This window comes from Equus caballus, chromosome 15 (genome assembly GCF_041296265.1).
Source record: "Equus caballus isolate H_3958 breed thoroughbred chromosome 15, TB-T2T, whole genome shotgun sequence".
In the NCBI taxonomy this organism is placed as follows: domain Eukaryota; kingdom Metazoa; phylum Chordata; class Mammalia; order Perissodactyla; family Equidae; genus Equus; species Equus caballus.
Genome location: NC_091698.1, coordinates 92,079,367 through 92,102,648, shown reverse-complemented (window position 1 = coordinate 92,102,648; position 23,282 = coordinate 92,079,367). Strand labels below are relative to the sequence as shown.

Sequence of the window (23,282 nt, the reverse complement as noted above, 5' to 3'; positions counted from 1 at the left end):
CAGTGGTGTTTAACTAGAGCCAGGGGTGGAATATGTATGTCTGGATGGGGGAGAGATGGAGATGGGGAGGGAGAAAGAGCAAGAGAGGGAGTGAAGCAGAGAGAGGAGGAGAGGAATCCCCAGACGTGCAGTATAACTGCTGTGTAGCTTAAGCACAGAACATAATGGAATGACAAATCTGTTCATGATGGGTCCTTGGGCCATGGAATTAAGAACAACTCAATTTGGAAGGCTATATAACACAGAGAAAATAGACAGCATATAACTTTTGAAGTAAGTAAGACTTGAATTTGAATCTTAGTCATACCATTTATTAGCTGCACATCCTTGGATAAGTTACTTAATCTTTTTGAATCTTAGGTTCCTTGATAAAAAGGAAGGTAATAATAATATGATGTCACAAATGTTTGGTTGAAGAGAAAATGAGGTAACGTGAAAATAACCAGCTCACTGCCGAATGTCTGGTAGATTATGGTTAATAATCAATTAATGTTTTTTGAACACAAAACAAAAATCACAACAGAATGACAACAATGAAAGGCTAGGATACTGTACTTCATGTCACATTTTGAAGTGGAGGCCAAGGGTTTTTTTCTCTCATACAAACATTGGGCCTACCCTCCAGGCCCAAAGCCAGAGACTTCAAATATGAAGCCCTGTGGTCCACAGACAATGAACCCACCTAACAAGATTCAAAGACTCCTTCCCAGGAGGTTCTCTCTGAGCTCATCTTAGATGGAAAGGGCCCTGTATGAATAACCAGCTGATTTATTCCTGAATGAGCACTGTCAAATTGGTATACTCATGCAGGTGGAGTGACATTTTCATTTTGCTCTGATTAAAAGTCTGGTAATAGAGGCAACAGGCTAAAAAGCCCTAATTTTCAAGAGTGTACTTTACTCTTTCCATCTTTGAAGACCACTGTTCTATAATGATGATGGATAACAATTCATTCTATCTACTGACATCCAAAAAAGAGCAATGCTTTGTAAAACTAAGTAGGCTTCTGACAGAGCCCTTTAAGCATTCGAGCATTCAAGTTCTAAACTTGTAAAGAGTCGTCCTTATGACTTACACACAAAAGTAGGTGCAATGGTATACAACAGCACTGACAGCTCGAAGAGAAGTAGCTTGAAGGTAACTTGAGGGTTCAAAATGTTTAACAAAACTCAAGGGAAAACCTTTCCAAATGGGCTGAGTTCTGAGGTCCAATATTCTAAAATGCCTATATAATTACCCTAGAGATCCACAAGAAGTGGCTTCTGAATATCACACTCACTACTTTATTTCTCCTCCCCAACCCTAAGTGTTCATTTTTTGACTAATGCCATAAGGTACATGAGCTGTGACGGTGCCGAATTTCTGTGCCCCTTGAATGTGGAACATTTGGTCATCAAAGAAGATGTGAGGCCTTATCTTCACCAAGATGGGACCTTTAGGAGCTCCAGCAAGGAAAAGAGCTTCATCTATTTCTAGACCCCATCGGCGAAGGGTTTTCAGCACGCGGGCTCCTGAACTGGCTGCACTCCTGGCTGTAACCAGGTAGGTCCTGATAGGGCAAAGTAACCGTTCGTCTTTGGCATAAAACTTCTTTTGCAGTCTGCCTAAATCTTCCAGAAAGCCTTTCAAGGGACCCTGTAAAAGGAACATATGTCACAGCTGTGATCCAGTGAGCCAAAGGAAGTGAATGCTGAAAAAGCAGAGGCTTACAAGAGCTTATAAAAGAATATAATACTGCATGTCTCAAGGCTGATGGCACAATGCTGAGACTCCTTGGATTTATGTGAATACAGTTCCTTATATGGAACCATCCTTGCATTCCTGGATTAAACATAGGATGATTATATAATTCACTATGGAAGCACAGATATTTTAAGAATAAACAAGGTTCTATAAAAAGTTAAACCAGGGCAACAGACATAAACTGTCCATGGCAAAATGGGATACTCTATATAAAGTTCATATAATCACCAAAAGCACAACTCTTTCAATTTGCTTTTTGTGAATTGTACATTTTAATGTTATAAAGTATACTCCCTTATGTCATTCAATGCCTTCTTGGCTTGAATCAAACCTTGTCTTGTATTATAATTACTTTGTATCGCTTCATACTTTTATCTTCAACTTTTCCGAACACTTAGTTTTAGCTGTATCTCTGGTATGGAGCATAGAATTGGACTTTGCTATGTAACAAAATTGGAAAGACTTAATTTTTAAAATAAAAGTTGAATTTTAGGCCATTTATTTTTATTGGTATTACAAATATATGTGATAATGCTTTTGTCTTATGATTTTTATTGCATTTTTCATGTTTAAAGATTTTAAAGGATTGTCCACTAACAAGTGTCTTTTTTCTTTGTGCATGTGTGTATGTGTGTTTCTTTTAACATTTAGGAAGGTTTGTATTATTTCCTTCTATTGGTTACCTTTATAACTAATTTTTTATAGTATCCTCAGTCCTTTGTTTTTTTTAATCCAGAGTCTTATTTTTTTTCACTGAGAAATAATGAAATTAGGGTACTTCTTCACTCTTCTCTTATCCTCTATTTCTTCTTCAACTATCTAATTTTACTTATTTCGTCTTTCTTGGTGTTTACATTCGCATTGCTAAATATTCTTATATTTCTATTTATCATGTTAACATATTATCCTTTGATCAGCTATTATAACTGAAGATATCAGCATACTTAATCTTCTTTAGACCTTTTCCTCCACATTGTTCCAGTTTTCATTAGTTATATAATTTCTACATTGTTAGGGCTCATAATATGTGCTTTCTTGTCTGTCACCCTAATCTCTACAATTGTTTTAGTTTTAGCTCTATGGTTAAATATATTTTATGCCCATTTATGCCTTTGTGTTTCTAGTCATATACATCTTGGTCAAAATGTGTTCTTTAGTACTAGTTTTCTCAAGAATATCTTATGGAAATAAAAATCCCTGAGAATACAGTATGTTTTCAACTGTTGATTTCTTTCCTGTTTACTTGAATGAACTTTTGGCTGTGTAGAGAATCTCTGATTTGTATTTTTCTCTCCATTTAATCTTATTTTAAGTTTTTTTTTAAAAAATTGGAACCTGAGCTAACATCTGTTGCCAATCTTCTTCTTCATTATTTTTTCCTTCTTCTTCTTATCCCCAAAGCCCCCAGTACATAGTTGTATATTCTAGTTGTAGGTCCTTCTGGTTGTGCTATGTGAGATGTCACCGCACCATGGCTTGATAAACAGTGCCATGTCCATGCCCAGGATCCCAACTGGCGAAACCCTGGGCCACCAAAGTGGAGTGCACAAACTAAACCACTTGGCCATGGGGCAGGCCCTTCCATTTGATTTTATAAGGAGTGCCCCACTGTGTTTTGCTATAGAGTGCTGCTACAGACAATATGGAGGACAGCTTGATTTTTTTGCCTCACTTGTGTGTGCAGTCTTCCCAAAGAATAACTTTTTCATCTTTGAATCAAATCATTTTACTGGGACATTCCTTAGTGATGATCATTCTGTTCAATTTCCCTATTACATAATGTGGCCTTTAATCATTTAATAGTTTAATGTATGCATTAAAATCTTCTGATAATTCAGCATGTTTTCTTGATTTATATTTTCATATAAATTTTCATCTTTACCACACACAGACCTTTCCTGCTTCCCACAGAACATAATTTCAGTGTTTTTCTTTAGGGATTCCAATTATGCATATGTTGGATTTTCTTTACTCATGATCTTTATCTGTCACTTTTCTCTCTAAAATCTTTTTTTTCAATTCTACTCATTTCCAGAGTTCTATCATTTAACGTTTTATCATCTCTTTCCTGATTCTTGGATTTCTACATTAAGACCCTGCTTTATTAAGTTTTTAAAAGCCATGGCAAATGTTTAGTCAAAAATTTCACCCATACTTTGGCAACTATTCTAGTGAGAGTTCTTCTGTTATTGGAGTTTGCTCTTCTTTGTCTGCCTTTTTCTCATAGTATCTTTACAGATGTTCTATGCTCATTCTCTTTTTATTACTCATCACTGAAGTAGATTGGTTTTCCATGTAATAATTAGAGAGTTTCTGGGGGAAGGTCAAGGATAGTATTTTAAGACTGACTTGTTTTCACAATTCAAAAGCTCCCTTCTTCTTTGCTGTCACTGAAAAAAACTGTTTTCTACAAACATGGCTTATCTATGTGATCATTTCTTTAGATTTTCTCTCAGGCTCCATAAATCAGAAAGAAACTAGTAAAAACTCACTTCTTAAAGGTGAGAGGCATATATATATGTAAAAAAAAAGAAAAAAAACTAAAACTTGTTTTTTTTTGGCAACATCAGCAAAGGAGGTGTAGTGACTATTGGCAGGAGCCACTCTGCTCACAGTTTGTCTCTGAAACACAGAGGAACACTGTTCTCCTTGTGATTTTGAGTGATTTCCAAAGGGAGTAAATAGGGACTGGTCAGTTTATGTCACCATATTCATCCAAGTATGCATAGCATGTTTTCTTACTTCTATTTTTGAGTATGTTTTTGATTTATATATTTGTGCAGTAGTACAAGTATATAATGTATCAAAAAATATAGAAATATGAGGGAAAGTTACTCAAAAATACCGTTTTGAGGAGCTATATGATTTAAAACATTTGAAATCTGCCTAGGATGTAGAAAGATGGAAAGACTGTTACTCCTATCCTAACAGCAAGAAAAAGCCAGATAATGTAAAATATCAAGTTTTCTTGAACCCATTAGAGAGTAGGGGTAACAGGGCAACCAAATAACATGAAATCTAAGGGAAAAAAAACTAAGGAAAAACTCTACGGTATCTTCAAAGACAGATGGAATTCAAGCACTGGCAGATCTTTGGCAGAGCACTGAAGGAAGACATACCAGACACCATACAAGTAGGTATGAAAAGTTCAGTAATTTTTTAAAGCAAGTTGATAAAGGACAAACGTGGGCTAATGGGAGAGCATAGAAGCCCTGGAAGCCATGGACACAAGAAATACACACTCCCTTACAGGATTTTTTTCCATGGACATCACTAGTTGCTTATGAGAAAGACTGCAGGCAGGGTGAGAGAGGAAAGAATGCAATCCTTGGTGGTGCAGGCTTAGAGGAGAGGAGCAGCTGCCACTGTGAGAAAAGACTAAAACTCCACCTTGTCTTGTATGTCCTAGGGAGCAAAAGTCTTAAGCTGCTAAAAGAAAGGCTTCAAACACTGTTACCCCCATAGCACAGGTAAAGATCTGCTATGGGGGAAGGGGAAAGGAAAAACCTTCCACTCCTGGGAAAGGGACAAGAGACTGTTATGGACCAACACTATTAGATATCTCCTATCACTGCGGGAATGGCAGGATCAATGATAAAACTTCATCCCTAAAACCTAGGGAGATACAAGCACTGTCTTAGATTTAGGCTTTACTAGTACAACAGAGAATTCCATGCCCCACATCACCAACCTGGCTGGCAGAAACAAACAAGTAACAGTTGGGAGAGGGTGAACAATGAGGAGACCATCTCTGAGGCAGGGACACAAAAGGAAGTGCTAAAGCTGAAAATGGAAAAGGAATACTGTGAAAAACCCTCCAGTACCCTATTAGAGGAATCTGATGCCTGTGGTGAAATGAAAGTAACAGTAGCAACAACAAAATGTGTACCTAGTCAAACTTCTGATTTGATTGACTTAATTCATCACCCTAATTGCTAGCAGAAAAGAAGGCATGCCTATTACCAGGCAAAAATACTATTTACCAAAACCTCAACTGTTTTCACACTTATTGGAATTTAATCAAAGATTTATGAGGCTGCAATAAAACCAAACCAAAGAAAACAAAATGAGCAATCAACTTTCAAGAGAAAGTAAGTAACAGAAGAAGAGTCAGTGATGACCTGGATATCAAAAATATAGCAAAGGGAATTGAAAATAACTATGATTAACATCTTAACAACTGTATTAAAAGGTGGATGACATATATTAGTAGACTAGTAATTTCAGCAAAGTGATAGAAAAGATAAGAGTTGAATGGAAATGCTAGAAGTAGAATTATAGTATAGAAATGATGATGCTTTTGATAGATTCATCAATAGAATTAACATAGCTGAGGAAAGAATCAGTGAACTTGAAGACTGTTCAGTGGAAATGACCCGAACTGAAAATAAAGAGAAAAAAGAGTGGGGGAAAAAAGGAGAAGTCATTGAAATGCTATGGAACATAGACACACACACACACACACACACCCCATATTCAAACTATTGAAACACAAACTATTGAAACACAAAGAAATATAGAAAATCTTCAAGGCAGCAGGAGAAAAGTAGAGACATTACATACAGATGACCAAAAATAAGAATCTTAAACAATTTGTTGTCAGAATCTATGCAAATGAGAAGAGAATGGATGAGGATCTTTAAAGTGCTGAAAGAAAAATACAGTAAATGCAGAAAGCTATATCCAGTCAAAATATTTTTCTTAAATGAAGGACAATAAAGACATTTTCAGGCAAAAAAAAAAAAACAAAAAAAAACAGAGAGCTTTCCTTAACTACATATTAGTTCTACGTGAAATGTTAAAAGGTGGTCTTCTGGCAAAGGGAATATGATACCACAGAAAAACCTGGATCTTTACAAAGAAATGAAGATCCCTGGACATGAAATGATTAGAATGAAGATGCATACAAAAAAAGATATATTTTTTGTCTTATCCTTATTCTAAAGGTGCTTGATTACCCAAATAAAAAATAGCAGTAAGATATTGTGAGTTTATAGTATATGTGAAAGTCAAATGTATGACAATAACACAAAACATGGAAGGGAGAGATTTTGAATATACTATTGTAAGGTTCTTACAGTATAAACAATGTTGTATAATATTATTTGAAAGTAGACTGTGATTGCTTAAAGTTTTATATTGTAAGTCCTAGGGTAACCACTAAAAAATTTAAAATAAGTAATAAGTCACTAGTGTAGATAAAACAGAATCCTAAAAACATACAACGCACACAATAAATTCAAAAGCGAAAAGAAAAGGCAAAGGAAACAACAGAACATACTAGAAGAAACTAGGAAGATGGCAGATTTTAATCCAACCAAAGTAATGATCACATTAAATGTATATGGTCTAAAAACAGCAATTAAAACACAGAGATCGTCAGATCTCTCTTTGTGTTGTACAAAAAAAGCAACATGAACTATATAATATCTGCAAGAACAAATTTAAACATAGAATTTAAATGAAAAAACATAGGTTAAAAGTAAAAACATAGAAAGGATATGCCATGCAAATATCAGTCCAAAAAAACCACAAAAACAAAGACTAGAGTGGTTGTATGAATATCAGACAGAGGGGCATTGCATAATGAAAAGGGATTACTTTACCAAGAAGATATAGTAATCCTAAATATTTGGGCACTGAACAATGGAGATTAAAAATACATGAAGCAAAACTGATATAATTGAAAGGAGAAATAGACTAATCCTCAATTAATCCTTAAATGCTGCCTCCTCAATAGTGGATAGAAGTACACAGAAAATCATGGACAATATTAAAAACCTATGCAATATGGCCTGAATAGTACACTATCAATTTACTTAATCTGAGGGACATTTATTAAATACTCAACCCAACAACAGCCAAATAAATATTCTTTTCAAGTACACATGAAACATTCACCAAGATAGACCATATTCTGGGCATAAAACACTCCTCAACAAATTTAAATAATTAAAATCACACAAAATATATTCTCTTACCACAAGATAATTCTACTTGGAATCAAGAACAGAAAGGTATCTTGGAAAATTCCAAATATTTGACAATTAAACAACCCACATCTAAATAACCCATAAGTAAAAGAGGAAGTCACAGGGAAATTAAAAAATACTTTGGATTGGATGAAAATTTCAAACCACCTATCAAAATATGTGGGATGTAACTACAGCAGCATTTAGAGGAAACTTTATAGTATTAAATTATTATTTTAAAAAAAGAGAAGTCTCAAATCAGTGGCCCCAACTTCCACCTTTAAAAACTTAGGGAGAGCTGGTTATTGAAAAGATGAATAAAATTGTTAAAGTCTAGCTGGATTGACCAAAGAGGAGGGGCAGGAGGAAGAGAAGACAAATATTACTAACACCAGGAATGGAAAAGGGATACCTCATTAAATATAGCAAAAGCATAATAAGAAAATAGGAAAAACTTTATTCCCAGGAATTCAATGACTTAAATGAAATAGACAAATTCCTTGGAAGACACAAACTAATAAACTTCCGGAAAAGGAAGGAGAAGAAAGAAAATCTGAATAGTCATTCTATATCTATTAAAAATAATTGAATTGTTAGTTAAAAACCTTCCTACAAAGAAAAGTCCAAGCCCAGAAGCCTTCTCTGGAGAATTCTACCACACATTTAAAGAAGAAATAATACCAACTCTACACAAAGTCTTCCAAAAAACAGACAGGGAGAAAATACTTCCCCTTCATTTTATGAGGTCAGCATTACTCTGTAAGATATATCCCTCAGGAGCATAAAGGCAAAAAGATTTCTAAACTAAATTTTAACAAATTGGATCCAGTGATATAAAAAAGGATAATACAACGTGGCCAAGATGATTTTATACTAGCAAAGTAAAGATGCTTCAACATTTTTAAATCCTTTAAAATAATTTACATATCAACAGACCAGAGAAGCTACATGATTTTCTCAATAGATGTAGAAAAGACATTTGACAAAATTCAGCATGCATTTATTATAAAAGCTCTCAAAAAAATAGGAATAGAAGGCAACTCCCTTAACCTAACAAAAGACATCTTGAAAAAATCCTATAGATAATATACTTAAGAGCCAAAGACTGAGGGCCAGCCCCGTTGTCCTAGGGGTTAAGTTTGCTGTGCTCCACTTTGGCAGCCCAGGTTTGGTTCCCGGGTGCAGACCTTCACCATTTGTCTATCAGTGGCCATGCTGTGGTGGTGGCTCACATATAAAATAGAAGACTGGCAACAGATGTTAGCTCAGGGAGAATCTTCTTCATCAAAAACAAAGAGGAAGATTGGCAACAGCTGTTGGCTCAGCAAAAAAAAAAAAAAAAAAGAGTTAAAGGCGGACTGATGTCCCCCTACGATCAAGGAACAAGGCAAGAATGTCCACTCTCATCACTCTTATTGAGCATTGTACTAAATGTACCACCAAGGGTTGTAGGCAAGAAAGATGAAAAGATATACAGAATTGAAACATAGAAATAAAAGCGTTGAACATTATCTACATAGAAAATCTCAAATAATCTACAGAAATTGTACTATGAGTAACAAGTGACTTTAACAAAGTTTCAGGATACATGGTAAATATACAAAAACCAGTTGTGTTTTTGCATATTTGCAGTAAACAATTTGGAAATTAAAATTCTTAAAGTACCATTTACAATAGCACCAAAAAGTATGAAATACTTAGGTATAAATCTAACAAAATATGTATGATATTTGTATGTTGAAAAACAAAACTTTGATGAAAAAAATCAAAGATGACCTATATACATGGAGAGATATACCATGTCCATGGACTAAGAGATGTGACATTGTTAAGATATTTATTCTCCCAAGATTTAGCTATAAATTCAACATAATCACAATAAAAATTCCAGCAGGATTTTTTTTCCCATAAATGGACAAGCTAATTCTTAAATGTATATGAAAATGAAAAGGAATCAGAATATCCAAGAAAAATTCTGAAAAATAACAAATTCAGATATCTTGCATCATGTGATCCCAAGACTTACTATAAAACTATGATAATCAAGACAGTGTGGGGCTGGCCAGGTGGCCTAGTGGTTAAGTTCAGTACACTCCACTTTGGCCACCTGGGTATGGCTCCTGGGGCGCAGACCTACACCACTCATCAGTGGCCATCTGTTGTGGCCACCCACATACAAAATAGAGGAAGACTGGCAACAGATGATAGCTCAGGGCAAATCTTCCTCAGCAGAAAAAAGACAATGTGATGGTAAAAGGATAGATACCTATATTAAAGGAGCAGAAAGCCAGTCTTTTCCACAGATAGTGCTGGAACAATTAGGTTATACATAAACAGCAAAAATGAACCTTAACCAATACTTTGCACGAATCACAAATAAACTCAAAATAATTCCTAATCCTAAGAAAAATAAAGCCTAAAATTATAAAACCTCTGTACAAAAACATAGGAGAAAACTTTTGTGACTTTGGATTAGGCAAAGATTTCTTAGATATGATATTAAAAGCACAATTCATAAAGGAACAAATTGATAAATTAAACTTCATCAAAATTATGTTTCTGCTCATTGAAAGATGCTGAAAGATGTTAAGAGACTGAAAAGACAAGCACAGACTGAGAGAAAATATTTGCGAAACACATGTTTGATAAAGGACTTGTATCCAGAATATATAAAGAATTCTCAAACTTCAGTAATAACAAACCAAACAACCAAGTACAAATGAGCAAGCAATTTGAACCGATATGTTTGCCAAAGAATCCATATGATGGCAAATAAGCACCTGATAAGATATTTGATATCATTTGTGATTAAGGAAATGCAGATTAAAACCACAATGAGATACCATAATATAATCACTAGAATAGCTTAAAACAAACAAACAGCTGACACTGTCAATTACTGGCAAGGATGCAGAGCAACAAAATCTCACATAGTGGTGTTGGGGATGCAAAGTGGTAAGCTCACTTTGGAAAATTGTTTTGCAGTATCTTATAAAGTTAAACATATACTTGACATGTCATCTAGTAATCCCACTCCTAAGTATCTACCCAAGAGAAATGAGACCTTGTTTACACCAAACCCTGTGCATTTAAAGCAAATATTTTAAAGTGCTTTATTTATAAATGCCCCAAACTGGAAATGACCTAAATATTTTCTAACATGTAAATGGATAAAGAAAATGTGGTACATTCACAGAACAGACTACTACTCAGCAATAAAAAGGAACAAAGTACTGACACATGGAATGACATGGATGAATCTCAGATGTATTATGCTAAATAAAAGAAGTCAGATTCAAATGATTGTATCCTGTGTGGCTCCATTTATATGATGTCTGGAAAAGGCAAAGTTATAGGGGCAGAATCAGATTAGTGGTTGACAGATCTGGAGATAGGGGGCTAGGATGACTACAAAGAGGCAGGAAGGAATTTTTTGAATATGTTGAGTATTTTGAGTTTGGTTGTGGTTTCACAACTGTATGTGTTTGTCAAATTTCTTAGAACCATTCACTAAAAATGAATTTTAATGTATGTAAGTTACACATCAACAATTCTGATTAAAACACATACATGCATGCACATATACACAAATACTTGGAGACCACTATTCCACAATGGCAAGATGAGGTAGAGATCAAATCAGGGGACATCCATTACTAGTCATGGTACTACACTGGAGACTACATTGAGAGTGGTCAAATTAATCCTCTCCATCTGTTCCATTTAAGGGTGACTCTCACATCTCCTCTATCTGAGACAATTAGGACATTGTCACGACCAAATCAAGGCCCCAGGACCAACTTACTTGAAAGCCTTGGGTATGAATTGTACCTTATGACTTCTTTCTCATCAGTGGAACACGTGGCGAAGCCTGGTCTTTATAGAAAAGCTATCCTCTCTATGTAAAAAAAACCAGCATTTTTATCCACTTCCAGAAGGACTGCATAACGAAAACAAGTATGCTTAGCAGAAAATTGTGGGGTATTCGTGCAATGACTAGTGTTGGATTTCACAATTTCAGTTGTCTAATGGAAAAATAAAATGACTTAAAACACAGAAAAAAGAACTGATAAATGCCAAATCTAAAAGAAATTTGGATTATTTAGGTGATGAGAAGAGAAAATGGTATTTTAAGATTATCTTGAAGTAATTCTTCTTTTGAACTTTTGAAGTGTTCTTTTTTTAGAGATCTTCCACATTTCAGTAATAGTTAAAGGCTCATAATATACGACAGGCTCTGAATTTGAGCAAAGCAGACTTATGTAAAAGATAACAAAGGACCTTCCTCTCACTAGTAAGCTTTGTTAACACTGAACAACTTCATAACATGAGATCAAGGCTTCCAAGGAAGCTATTTAGGAAGGGGCTATGAAGTTAAAGACACACGCACACATGCAAATACAGTTTAAATATTATTTGCTGTACCATGAGGTGAGTTAGTTAAACTTTTCAGCCTTCAACTAGCCTATTCATACTTTTGTAAATGTAATAAAAAATAACAATACGTATTTAAGTTTATCTTAAGTTCAAGAAGAGCTGAGAAAAAAAAAGGCCAATTAAATTCATTGGTAAGGTTCATAGATTAAAACTGAATGATCCATCAGTTCAGATTCAGTTTGGAGAATGTTTTGATGTTTCAAATTCCCTTTGGTTCAGAAGTTACAGGTTTTGTTCATTCTCGACCGTGACTTTAACATATCAGTTCATGGATTGACTCCAAAAACCTAAATATTCCGTTTCAGTTTGAATAGATGCTCATAGTTTGCACTTGTTGGAAGCCCCTTATTTGATTCAATTTAAGCTCTCAGTTTTACAGATTTTTTCAATTAAGTGATTCTTTTATGGAGTCTGAGGTTATGGACGGAGACGTTCAACAAATGTTTATGGCCCTACTAGAAATGACTTTACTATTTTGAGAACCTATTGTTTAGACGTGGCTTCTTGGTAAGTTGTATTACCTCTGTTACTAATAATTTGGAGGAGGTGAACTCATTATCATAAGATCATAGGAACATTTCCAAAAGGATAGATAAAAGAATGCTAAAATTACAAAAAAAAAAAAAAGTCAGCAGCAGATGCTTCAAAATGAGGAGTTCACAAAAGAAAGGAAGAAAACAGCAAAGGATAAGAACTGAGGAGTGGCCTGCCTAAAATAATTTAAAAGCCATCACAATGAACAAATATTTTTCTCTATATGTTGGAAAATAGGTAGATCAAAATTAATTAGAGCCTATTGAACCTACCTGAGCAAGAGGCTTATTCTCAAACAGTGCTTCATGTTGAAAGAATTTGTCCAGCCCGTGCTCCTTGGCAATATGATCAGACTCATCAGAGAAGAGGACAGCGTCCCCATCAAAGGCCACGCGGAGCTGTGTGTCACAGTAAGCTATGTCTTTGGCTCCATCAAACATTGTTGCAGAGGCGATTCCTGGCAGATCCAGGGGGATTGATTAATACACTTCTCAGGGCCATGAATTTTAGTTTCTACCATGAAAAAAAAAGTCCTCCGAGACCTCACATTTCCTCTCTAGCTATTACTCCTCTTCACAGCCACACGACTCGGAAGAGTGGTCTACGCCCTACATTGGTTTCTGTAAGGGATGGGAAAGTATAAAATGGGTTGTAGGACAATCACTGAGGATGTCCACCTTCAGGAAGGTCAAAGCTTTAAAAGACAAGCTTAAGGGCTGGCAGTGTGGAAGCACCTCGGCTGCAAATCCAAGGACATAAACCACAATCATAAGTGAAGCCCAAATGGAAGGAATCACTAGCACAAACCTCTTTATTAACCAGAGGGATAAAACCAAACCAATACCTTCTTGTATTGCTTCTTGTACTTTTTCAGAATCCGCAGAAAGATACAGGTTGGTAAGATATGCCTTCAAATAGCCAATGGGGCTTTTTCCACCAGTCAGACAGAAGCGGTCAATTAGTAATCCTATTATTGGGCAAGAAAGAATTTATTATGTCAGAGACTAAAGCCAATATACTTACTGTAAATGCAAATAAAAGTTACCTTAGGAGTAACTGAGTGCTTATTGAGGTTTCAGAATTGCCTTCATAGCACCAGTATTGCAAAGTGTCTCAGCTATTTGGTACCTGATAGTTTTTGAAGTATATCCACATAGACCATGACAGTTTACTTTCACAAAAACTCTAAGGCAAGCATTATTATCCTTGGTACAGAAAAATAAACTGAGATGTAAAGACTGGTCTAAGCCTGCGGGTTCACATTTTCTCTTGTCTAGACTAGAACAGTGCTCTTTTCCTTCAACTACAGCCTCTTGTTGAAAGGGCCAGTTAAGGTGTGTACCACTTTAAGTACCGTTTCTGTATTTCTTCGGTAACAATACAATAGTAATAACAGGTATACTAGGATTTAAACTATTTTCTAAAAACAACAACGAAAGGTCTAAAATTGTCTCTTTCCTGACTTGAAATTTTAAATACAATTATTAGCAGACTAAGCATTAATATACCATTGAATGCCTTTCAAATCAACAACAATTGTATAATTAGGATAATATAAAACTCACACCTTGTAATACATCTTGATTATTTATAAATATGCCCAATTTAAACCTAGAATTTAAATATGCAAAATTTAAACCTTATTTTGACTTGACATACCCATAAGACTAGATTTGTCTCTTAGAAAATAGGCTAACGGTCCCCAAATAAGAAGTCAGGTAATTCCATAACAGGAAAAATGACTTTCTCTTAAAGTCTCCAACATACTGATGGAAATGCTAGGAAGAGACTAGAGTCAATCAAATTTTCCATATAAAGGAACAAAGACAATTTGGGGGCATGAGTATAGATTTGATGTGTGGGGAGAACAGCCAGGAAGAATCAGATTTTAAGAGTGGAAAGAAAAGGTGAAAACCTTTCAACCTTTACCATGTATCTGTGGTGAGCAAGGAGTTTGATCACACAGAGAAAGCCTCTGGGTCGACGGCTCCTTGAAGTCAAGTTCAGAAGTGAGAAACATAAAACAGAGAAATATATTGCGGGACCTAGGATTAAGACTTTGAAATTCACACTTGACAAGTTAAGTCCAGAGCTTTGGGCCCAACTTTGTGCTGAAGTTAAAAATGAACGTGGCCTCTCTTGTTCTGACATAGGCAAATAAACATTCCTCACTCAGAAGAGGGTGTCAGTATCAAAGACACTGCATTAGTTAGGCCACAGTTAGCAAAATAACGTGGCTTCTCTCTTCCAGAGCAGCAAGCTGTTCTTCCACATGGTATTTATTTTACTTACCGTAGTGATTGACGCTGTTTATAAGCCGCACTCCCACTTGGGCATGGTTATTAGTCATCAGTACAATATCAAATAAGTCCTGTTCATCAGGATACAGCTCACGGAGTCTACAGTTGACATGCTGCAGTGCCTACAGGTTACAAACACGAATGCGTGTAAGGAGAGCCAGGCAAGGTGGGCACTGGGAGGCTGGAGGGAAAGGATCTCATAGATGTCAAATTCAAGCTCTGAGGACTCTTCACTGACAGATTATAGCTCCTTTAAGGCAGGGTTATGCCATTCATTTCTGTATTTTCTTCCTCTATACACAGGACCTCAGTTAATGTTTACCGAATAGATGGGTAATGTTTGTTGAAGACTGTACAACATTTGGTTTACTAGAATTATCTCTGTGGGGTAGGCAGAGAGAAGGCTCAGATTACCCTTTTGTGCTTTGTCTGTTTTGTGTGTGTGGTTTTATTTATTTTTTTTGATTCATAAAATCTGCCTTTCTTGATCATCTGACAATTATTTTTTATTGTAAAAAATATAGAATGCATCATGGATCTGCATTTTATCTTTGCACAGGAGCCATTCTAATGGTCTTTGTATTGTTCCAATTTTAGTAAACGTGCTGTCAAAGTGAGCTCTTTGTCTGCTTTTTAAACACGAGTCTTTAGAATAGGTTTGTGGTTTCTTCCCATACTTCTACCATGCCCCATAAGCACTTTCTACTCACAACTTGTGGAGGTGTCATTTGTTTCTACCTGGTTATGATGTTAGTGTGTAATATTTGTATAAGTTATATAGAGGATCAGAGGGTGTTTTGCTTGTTTGTTTTTTTTTAAAGTGGAACTTCATCGAAGACTCAGGCCTCCAGAAGGAAGGGTGTCCCCCATGGAGGCTTCTCTCTCCTACCTGTTCTCTCTCTCTCTCTCTCTCTTTTTGGTGAGGAAGATTGGCCCTGAACTAACATCTGTTGCCAGTCTTCCTCTATTTTGTATGTGGGGTGCAGCCCAAGCACGGCTTGATGAGTGGTGTGTAAGTTGGCTCCTGGGATCCAGACCCAGGAGTCCTGGGCCACTGAAGTGGAGCACAGGAACTTAACCACTATGCCACCTGGCTGCCCAGAGGATCAGAGTTTTAAGTGCTATGCACTTCCATATAAGTTCAGAGAACATTACTTTCTCTGTTAAAATCATGCCCCTAAGTGCCAAGAGCATCTTGATTTTCTTAATATGCTATGTTTGGGGCAAGAGCAGCTAAAGTGAATTTCATCTAATTTTAATGAGGGGTTCTATTTTTACTACTTGGGATGGTAAACTCATTATTGCTTCTTACTGCTCCTTCTAGGGAGGGAACAAAGGTTTCTGTAACAGGTCTCATGATTAGGACTCCACTTAGGCAAGCTCAACATTCCAAATCTAGGGCTGTGGGCTGGGGTCCCTTCCTAACAGTCTGGAAGCCTCTGTGAAAGCATAAACTGACCTGGGATCAACTTGAAAAGAATGTCAAGGGTGGACTATGAATTAGAAGGGAACCTGGATGATATCCCAAGGGTTGGCTTGGGTCCTTCCCAGGGTCCTGGCAGGCCAAAGACATCTTTGCAGAGTACCTTGACGAAGCGGAACGCGGGCCCTGGGGTCAAGATGACGTTCTCATTGGTGAGTTGATACTCCATATACTTTTCCAGACCCTCTTCTTCGTAGATTTTCCTGCCATCCACCATGTTGAAGAGTGCCCTGGACGAGACAGCGATGGTGATGGCATGCTTCGGTTTGGGCTGCAGAGAGGGACACCAACGGGGGCACAGTCACACAGACCCGAAGGGATCAGGAATGGGGCTTGTCTCTGGGCAGAGTGGCAGGAAAACACCTGGGCCACTGCTTGGACCGCTGGGAGACAGCCAAGGGCTGGGACCTCCCGAGGCTGAAGGGGGCAGATTTGGGGAGGAGAAGCAGAGGACTGGAAGGGACTTCCCTACACCGAGGAGAGGAAGGAGGCTGGGAGAGGCTCGGGCTGCGGGGCTGCCAGGAGGGGCGCCCGAGGTACAATGGCCAAGGGCCCTGCTCACCGGCCTGGGGCGCGAGCAGCTTGGGGTCTTCTCATACAGCATCTTCACGGATGACCAGTAGGCTTCGTCGTCGTCCTCCTCTTCTCGCTTCCGGAGCATGTCGATCACACAGTCGCGGTCCTCCTGGGTTGGATAGAGTGCCCTACGCTGGGCATAGGACTTCCATTCGGTGGGGGGCGTGCGCTGATATTCCCGGGGCTGCTGCGTGTCCCGGGAGTCCCGGACGTCCCGTACGATGCCGTGAGCCCAGGCTTCGGGATTCTCATGCATCTTGGAGCTGCGCCGGGACCCATTCTTGGGCTGGGTCTCCGGGGGCGTGGGAGGACTCGGGTCGAGAGACATGGGAGGTGTGGGCGGTGAGGGCTGTGCCGACAGCTGCTGTGGCAACTCTTGCTGGCTAAGGGAGGTGGATGAAGTCCGGGAGGTCGTGGAGCTATTGGGGAGCTGGGGCAAGACAGTAGGGATCTGAGTTCAATGTTCGCCGAAGGTCCCTCTCCCCATCTCTGCCAAGCTGGAGTCAAGGAACTGTCCGCTTCCCTCTGTTCCATGCCTAGCCCTTAGATAGATTCTGGTTTATCTCGGCTCCTCTAAGCAGGGTTAAAGAGGCTCAGACATTTCAGGGCTCCAGATAGTAACTATGTCTGGTAAATGGACACAGAGAGAGTCTGTTCATTTTCCCCTAGCTCCCCCATCAGCACCTCACACTTTTTTTTCTTTTTCAGTAGGTAGGGCACAGGTCCCCTTCCCTGTCCTTAGACAGCTGGCACATGGTTTGCAAAGTTCTGTCACTTGCCTCCTGTATACCTGTTCAATCAGAGACCTCAAGCTAGGGCAGAGGGCTTGAGTAAGGGACCTTGCTTGCCACTGCCTGCATCTGTGACCTCCAGTTGACTAGACCAGATGTTCCCATCCGAAGACTCTACAAAAAACCTCAGGCGCATCTCTCTCCATGTTTTCCCTGTTCTTAATGCAGTGGTTGCTGGGAAGGTTGGTAGGCTGGAGAATCCAGTGTTTGCCTATTGCCTACAGAGCTTCCTGTCCCTGTGGGGCTCAGCTGGATAGAATCATCTTCCTAAATAGGAGGAAACCGTTCTAGAGAAAGGACTTCTTCCCTAAGGTGTGCAATAAGTTATGAAGCATCCATCTATTATTTCAGTTTTTCTGATTGTTTCATATGTTTTGAAAGGTATGTTCTGATTATATTATTGAGCCACTCTTCACAGAGACAGATGGATTGGTAGGAATACCTGTTCTCCCAGTGGTTGGATCTGTGTCACTCTCTCTGCATCCAAAAAAATCTCAAAACTAACTTTTTCTTCTTATGTGGCCAGGCCTAGTCAAGGGCCCAAAGTGCCACACAATCTAACACTCTTCAACAATTTATCTCCTTTGTTGACCTTTCCAACGCCTCTTATGAGTCTTGGGTACTCAGTAAATAGTTGTTGAATGAATGAAGGAAGGAGAAACCATAGAGTTTATTAAGTATGCAGCTTGTAGACCTAGAGATCCTAGATTTTAATCCAGCTCTATGAGCATTATTAGTGTGAAATCTTAAGCAAGTTGCTCTGTTTTAGTTTTCTCAACTATAAAATGGGGCTTACAGTGGGGTTTTTGTGAGGACTAAATTAGCAAAAACATGTAAAGACCAGGGCCTGGCATGTAGAAAACATCAATAAATGTAAGCCATTATTATTATTGTTATGGTTATTGTTCTCTCGTGTACTCCTTCCTTTCATCTCTATTCTCTACCTTAAGACTGGCTGTCTTGCTTCTGTTCTCATCTACTGATGGAGCTCTGATGGATGCGCTCCGTGAAGTTCGGGACCACTGATTTCGCACAAGGTACCCTCGAGAGTCTGTCTTCGGCACTGATATTTCTTGTGATCCCTTTCAAGGAGAGAAGAGACCCAGGGATGTAATACCCCACCACCCACTCCTTCCATGTGTGTGCCTACAGAATAGGCTTGTCTGGCTAAAAACATAGCAGCACCCAGTGAGAAGGTCCCTGGCCTCTATGACCCTTAATTCCACCTTGGCCCTTGCATACTATTTTAGCTCTGGTCCAATCCTAACTTCTGTGAGGAGCAGTGAAGTGGGGTTCCACTCAGAAGAGCATCTAAATCCAAGAAGCAAATCTGATGTCTCATAGTTTTTCACCTGTGACTCCTTTTGTATGGAACTTAGTAGAGCTGACCATTTTTTCTCCTTTTCCCCTTCCTCCCTTGAGGATAAGCCTGTTAGCAGATACTAAAAGACACAGCCATCATTTTTGACCAGACTACAAAGATGAAGGCAGCTGGTACCCAAACAAGGCTGCACCAGGGCTCCAAAGCAGCTACGTAAGAGGGACTAGAGCCCTCCAGCATGCCCCTCAGGAGGAACGAGAATGGAGAAGACCACAGAGAGGCACGTGGAAGAGTTTCTATTCCCCAGATCCTTCCCCTCACCCAGATTGCCTGTGGCGCCCCTCCAAATGGGTAGTTTGATCTCTGCTCACCCTTATCATGGTGATCTGCCGGCCCTGCTCCCACAACAGGCACATGTGAATATAAATACGTATTGTGCGGCAGGGGCCAAGAAGTACTGTTCCCTCAGCTGCACTAAGGCAGTGTCTACACGACAGGTGACCCCGCATGGCGCAACATCTCAGCGAGTGATTCGGTTTGACTGCACGCCTCATCTGAAAGATTGTGCAGAAAATAGTCAATGCCATGGCCAGACTCCGCTTCCCTCCCTGATTTGAGCAAAGACTGATCTCCTCCCATAGGCTGAGCAGAGGAAACAGCTGTGGTGACTACACCATATATTCTACCTGAACGTGGGGATATGTGCTGGAGGGGAAGGCGGGGACCAGTTTCTCCTACTTTTTCCTTAACCTCTCCGTGAGGACATTGTTTATCTTTTCATACAAATCTTGACAGCTCAGTCTTCTCTCCTAGACCTCCCTTGCCCCCTAATATTTTCTGTTATACTTTCTGGTCTTTAATTCTGTCACCAACTCTCAAGAGGTCAGCTCACCTGTGTGCTCAGACGAGCTCCCGACTTCTCAGAATCCCTTCTTCTCTCTGTTTCTAGATTGTCTTTTGAGTACTTCGTTCCACTTTCATTCTTAATATGGAAACAAAGAATATTTATTAATTTTTAATTTCAAGAGCATTACAACCTTGGGTTTGGGAATAAAAGGATAAATAAAAATTAGACTTTATCTCTTTGCCAATATCAAAAATATATAAATTTTAGACATTATTTTTCCCCTGTTCTAACAAGCATGAACAAAACTAACACATATCAGGGAACTATATAGACAAATTTTTAATATAGAAATTTGTTGGCTTATAGATTCGAGGCAGGAGGCATTTATTATTTAAAAAATGATAGCATGGAAAAAAAAATGATAGCATGGGAAATGCTGTGGGAGAATTTTCCAGGGTTCAACAAAACTTGGAATTAAATGTGAAGTTGCTCACACAATATAACATTTTTTTCTCTCCATTTCTCTGAAGATTGCTACTTATGGAACTTTTTCTTTTGCTATGTTGAATTGAAAGTTCTCTTGTTTGTTTTCTTAGTAAACCATAGCTCTAATTTTCTCTGGATCTAAGCCTCTACAATATTTGTCTGATTTTTAAAATCAAGGACTTTAATCCTGTATAGCTCTATTGACAGGCATGTTCTCTATTCATATTACCTAATTACTCATAGTGTCTAGAGTGAAAAGAGGTTTCTTATTAACAAACTAATAGGGAAGACCACACAGAGGGGCACAAGAAGATAACTTACTTCCTGGATGCCTATTCAAATATTTGTTTTCATTTTCAATTGCAGGAAATACTATTGTATTGGAATACTAATTGTATTGTTTCATGCTAATTCAGTAGCTGCAATGTGATCAAGATTAGTATTATTTGTTTAAGGAGCTCAACTTCTAGCTCAGACCATGGTGCTCAGGGCCAGTCTGTTCTGTCATTTTGTGCTCTGTAATTTGCACCCAGGAAAAATCTCATCAGTGTTAGTTGAATGATTGAATCTGTGACTGCAGAGAATGGCATAGCTGCCTGGTCCTAGAACTAACCCTAAAGTCCTTCCATCAACCCTCCACACCACTGCCATAAAATTTAACTCCAAAAGGTATTTTAAATTCAATCCCCCTTTTCCATCCCTATTATCATTGCCTTGTTCCTCAGATCATCATGGGCCTACATTCTTAGAATATAGCCTTTTGATCAGGTTTCATGGCCTCAAATCTTCCAGACTTCTAGATCCATCCACTCTATTTATTTAGAGTGATATTTATAAAAAGTAAATCAATTTATGCTTCATTTCTAGATAGATTCTTCATTCACTTGGTTAGAGAGATCAGGAGCCTCATGATATATCCTGTCTACCTCCAGCGTGCACAGCCTTCACTCTACGTTTGATCTCTATGTTCTGCTGATGGTGAATGACTTGTATTTGCCTACAGGTCACCCTTATTTCCTTGTAACTCCTCTTCACTGTAATGTTCTTCAAAATCCCACCCAGCGTGACCTGGGAGAAGTTCCCAGAGTGACACATTCCTCTGTGTTGCCTGTGTCTTTTGTATATCATTTTACTGAGCACTGAATTGTACTTCGTTTATGGATTCTGTTTCCTACTAGGCTGGGATTCCTCAAAGATAGCAACTGTGTTTTCACCTCTTACCAATAACATATGAGCCTATGTCAATCAATGCTGACTTATTGGAATGACATACTATATGCTTTAATTCCCTTTTTCTCTACATTCTTCATTCTTTTTACTCTGCCTTCCTTTGTCTCTACATGTAGTCATCATCTGAAATTATTTGATTGTTGCAGAGCATTCCCAGAGATAAACGATGGACTGATATCTACATTTACTCGCCTCTTTGGCAAGATTCTAAGATGTTCAATTCACTCACTTTCTTTTTCTGTTTCAGAGATGTTTGACTCATTTCTTTAACTCTTGAAATTCTTTTGTTGTTATGCAGGTTTTTCTCTCCCCAGCTCCATTTCCTGTTGCTCCTGTTGCTCAGTCTAGGTTTTCATTTAGAATGTCAAATTTATGACATCGTATGTGATTCCATAGTAACAAACTGACTCTGTGAATATGTGACTATAAGAAAAAGCAATATTATTTCTTCATATTTGAGTACACCAACTCATAATCATTTTTTGGGTTTTTAGGAATGATATCTAAACAATGTTCAAATATTTAATGTGTGGCAATATCAATATTACTGCTTCCTTCCTTATAAATCTCATGAGGCATTACTATGCCACTCATCATATCAATTCCATTTGCGGCTATACATTTTCTGGTACTGCCAAAATGAGTGGCAAACTCAGTGTGGACCCAATTGTTTGTTACGTTTCATCCTGACAGATTTTGGAGAACTTTCTGAAAATCTGGACAGTATTTTTGACAGCTGCGATTTTGTTCTAGACATGGAGTTTAGACTTGAATTTGGCTTTAGTGTTTGGTGTTTCTTTCACAATAGCAAGGCCATTTCCATATCACAAAGTCAAAGCATGTTCCCTAGGCTAGACACAGTGGCAGAATAATACTTGCACTCTTTCCTGCTGTTTGGCCCATCCTTAAACATTTAAACACACATCTGTCCCTCTTGTGTATACACAGAGAGGAATACGTAAAATCTAGCCCCCGACTCTGGTTCACAGGGTTCGACAATGTTCATTTTGTGGTTCTGATTTTATCTTCACCCAAGTTTTAGGTAAGAGAGAAGTGCCATGACAGCCTGAGTTGGTCAAACCATCATGAACTATGACAGATTTCTGGTCTCTCTTCGTGGGAATCTATAAACTTAGTTTGGATGTTAGGAGAAGGTTTTGATAGTGTCAATCAAAGTTTTCCAAGGCCTCTTCTAGGTAGTAAAACACGCAGGCTTTAGGTTAGAGTGCCTGGGTTTGAATCCTTTCAGCTCCCATATCTCCTGTGATCATGGGCAAGGTGATTAATTTTCCCAAATCTCAGTTTCCTCATTTATAAAATGGAGATAATAATGGTATCAACACCAAATGATAGTTGTGATCTTTGAAATATTATGAAGTACTTAAGACAGTGAATGGCATTCATAAGCATTAATAAATGTTAGCTTTTACTTTTATTCATAATTTTGCTACAGCTTATGCTATGGAGATCAAATATAAAATCTCTAACAATCTGCACTGCAATCTAGTTGTAGGAAAAGAAGTTTAAAATACCTATTGTTCATATACATCTATAGCCAATCA

The 23,282-nt window shown here is 38.2% G+C and overlaps 1 protein-coding gene and 1 non-coding gene across 5 annotated transcripts; both read right to left on the bottom strand.

Annotated features, from left to right (window-relative positions):
• Window positions 1–289: 289 nt before the first annotated feature.
• Window positions 290–22,094, bottom strand: NT5C1B (5'-nucleotidase, cytosolic IB). Of its 4 annotated transcripts, XM_001503390.5 has the most exons (10): window positions 21,950–22,086; window positions 20,050–20,139; window positions 19,529–19,711; window positions 18,781–18,918; window positions 17,032–17,475; window positions 16,573–16,740; window positions 14,979–15,108; window positions 13,531–13,653; window positions 12,959–13,143; window positions 290–1,635 (listed from the first exon to the last, which is right to left on the bottom strand). In XM_001503390.5, exons 1-10 carry the CDS (start codon window positions 21,980–21,982, stop codon window positions 1,303–1,305), a joined length of 1,827 nt encoding a protein of 608 aa, XP_001503440.1. In that variant the 5' UTR covers window positions 21,983–22,086; the 3' UTR covers window positions 290–1,302. The 4 variants fall into 4 exon arrangements, with proteins under 4 accessions (XP_001503440.1, XP_023475242.1, XP_001503442.1 ...); XM_023619474.2 differs by lacking the exon at window positions 18,781–18,918; XM_001503392.5 differs by lacking the exon at window positions 19,529–19,711.
• LOC111768251 (U6 spliceosomal RNA) lies at window positions 15,501–15,607 on the bottom strand. Its single transcript, XR_002800430.1, has one exon. It is a non-coding gene; the product is annotated as a U6 spliceosomal RNA (small nuclear RNA).
• Window positions 22,095–23,282: the final 1,188 nt, after the last annotated feature.

Coding starts and splice junctions, on each gene's coding strand:
- NT5C1B (XM_001503390.5), bottom strand. CDS start 21,982: ATGAGTCAAACATCTCTGAAACAGAAAAAGAAA. Junction 20,140..21,949: donor CTCTGAAACAGAAAAAGAAA/GTGAGTGAATTG, acceptor TTCCATATTAAG/AATGAAAGTGGAACGAAGTA. Junction 16,741..17,031: donor GCTGCTCGCGCCCCAGGCCG/GTGAGCAGGGCC, acceptor CCCTCTCTGCAG/CCCAAACCGAAGCATGCCAT.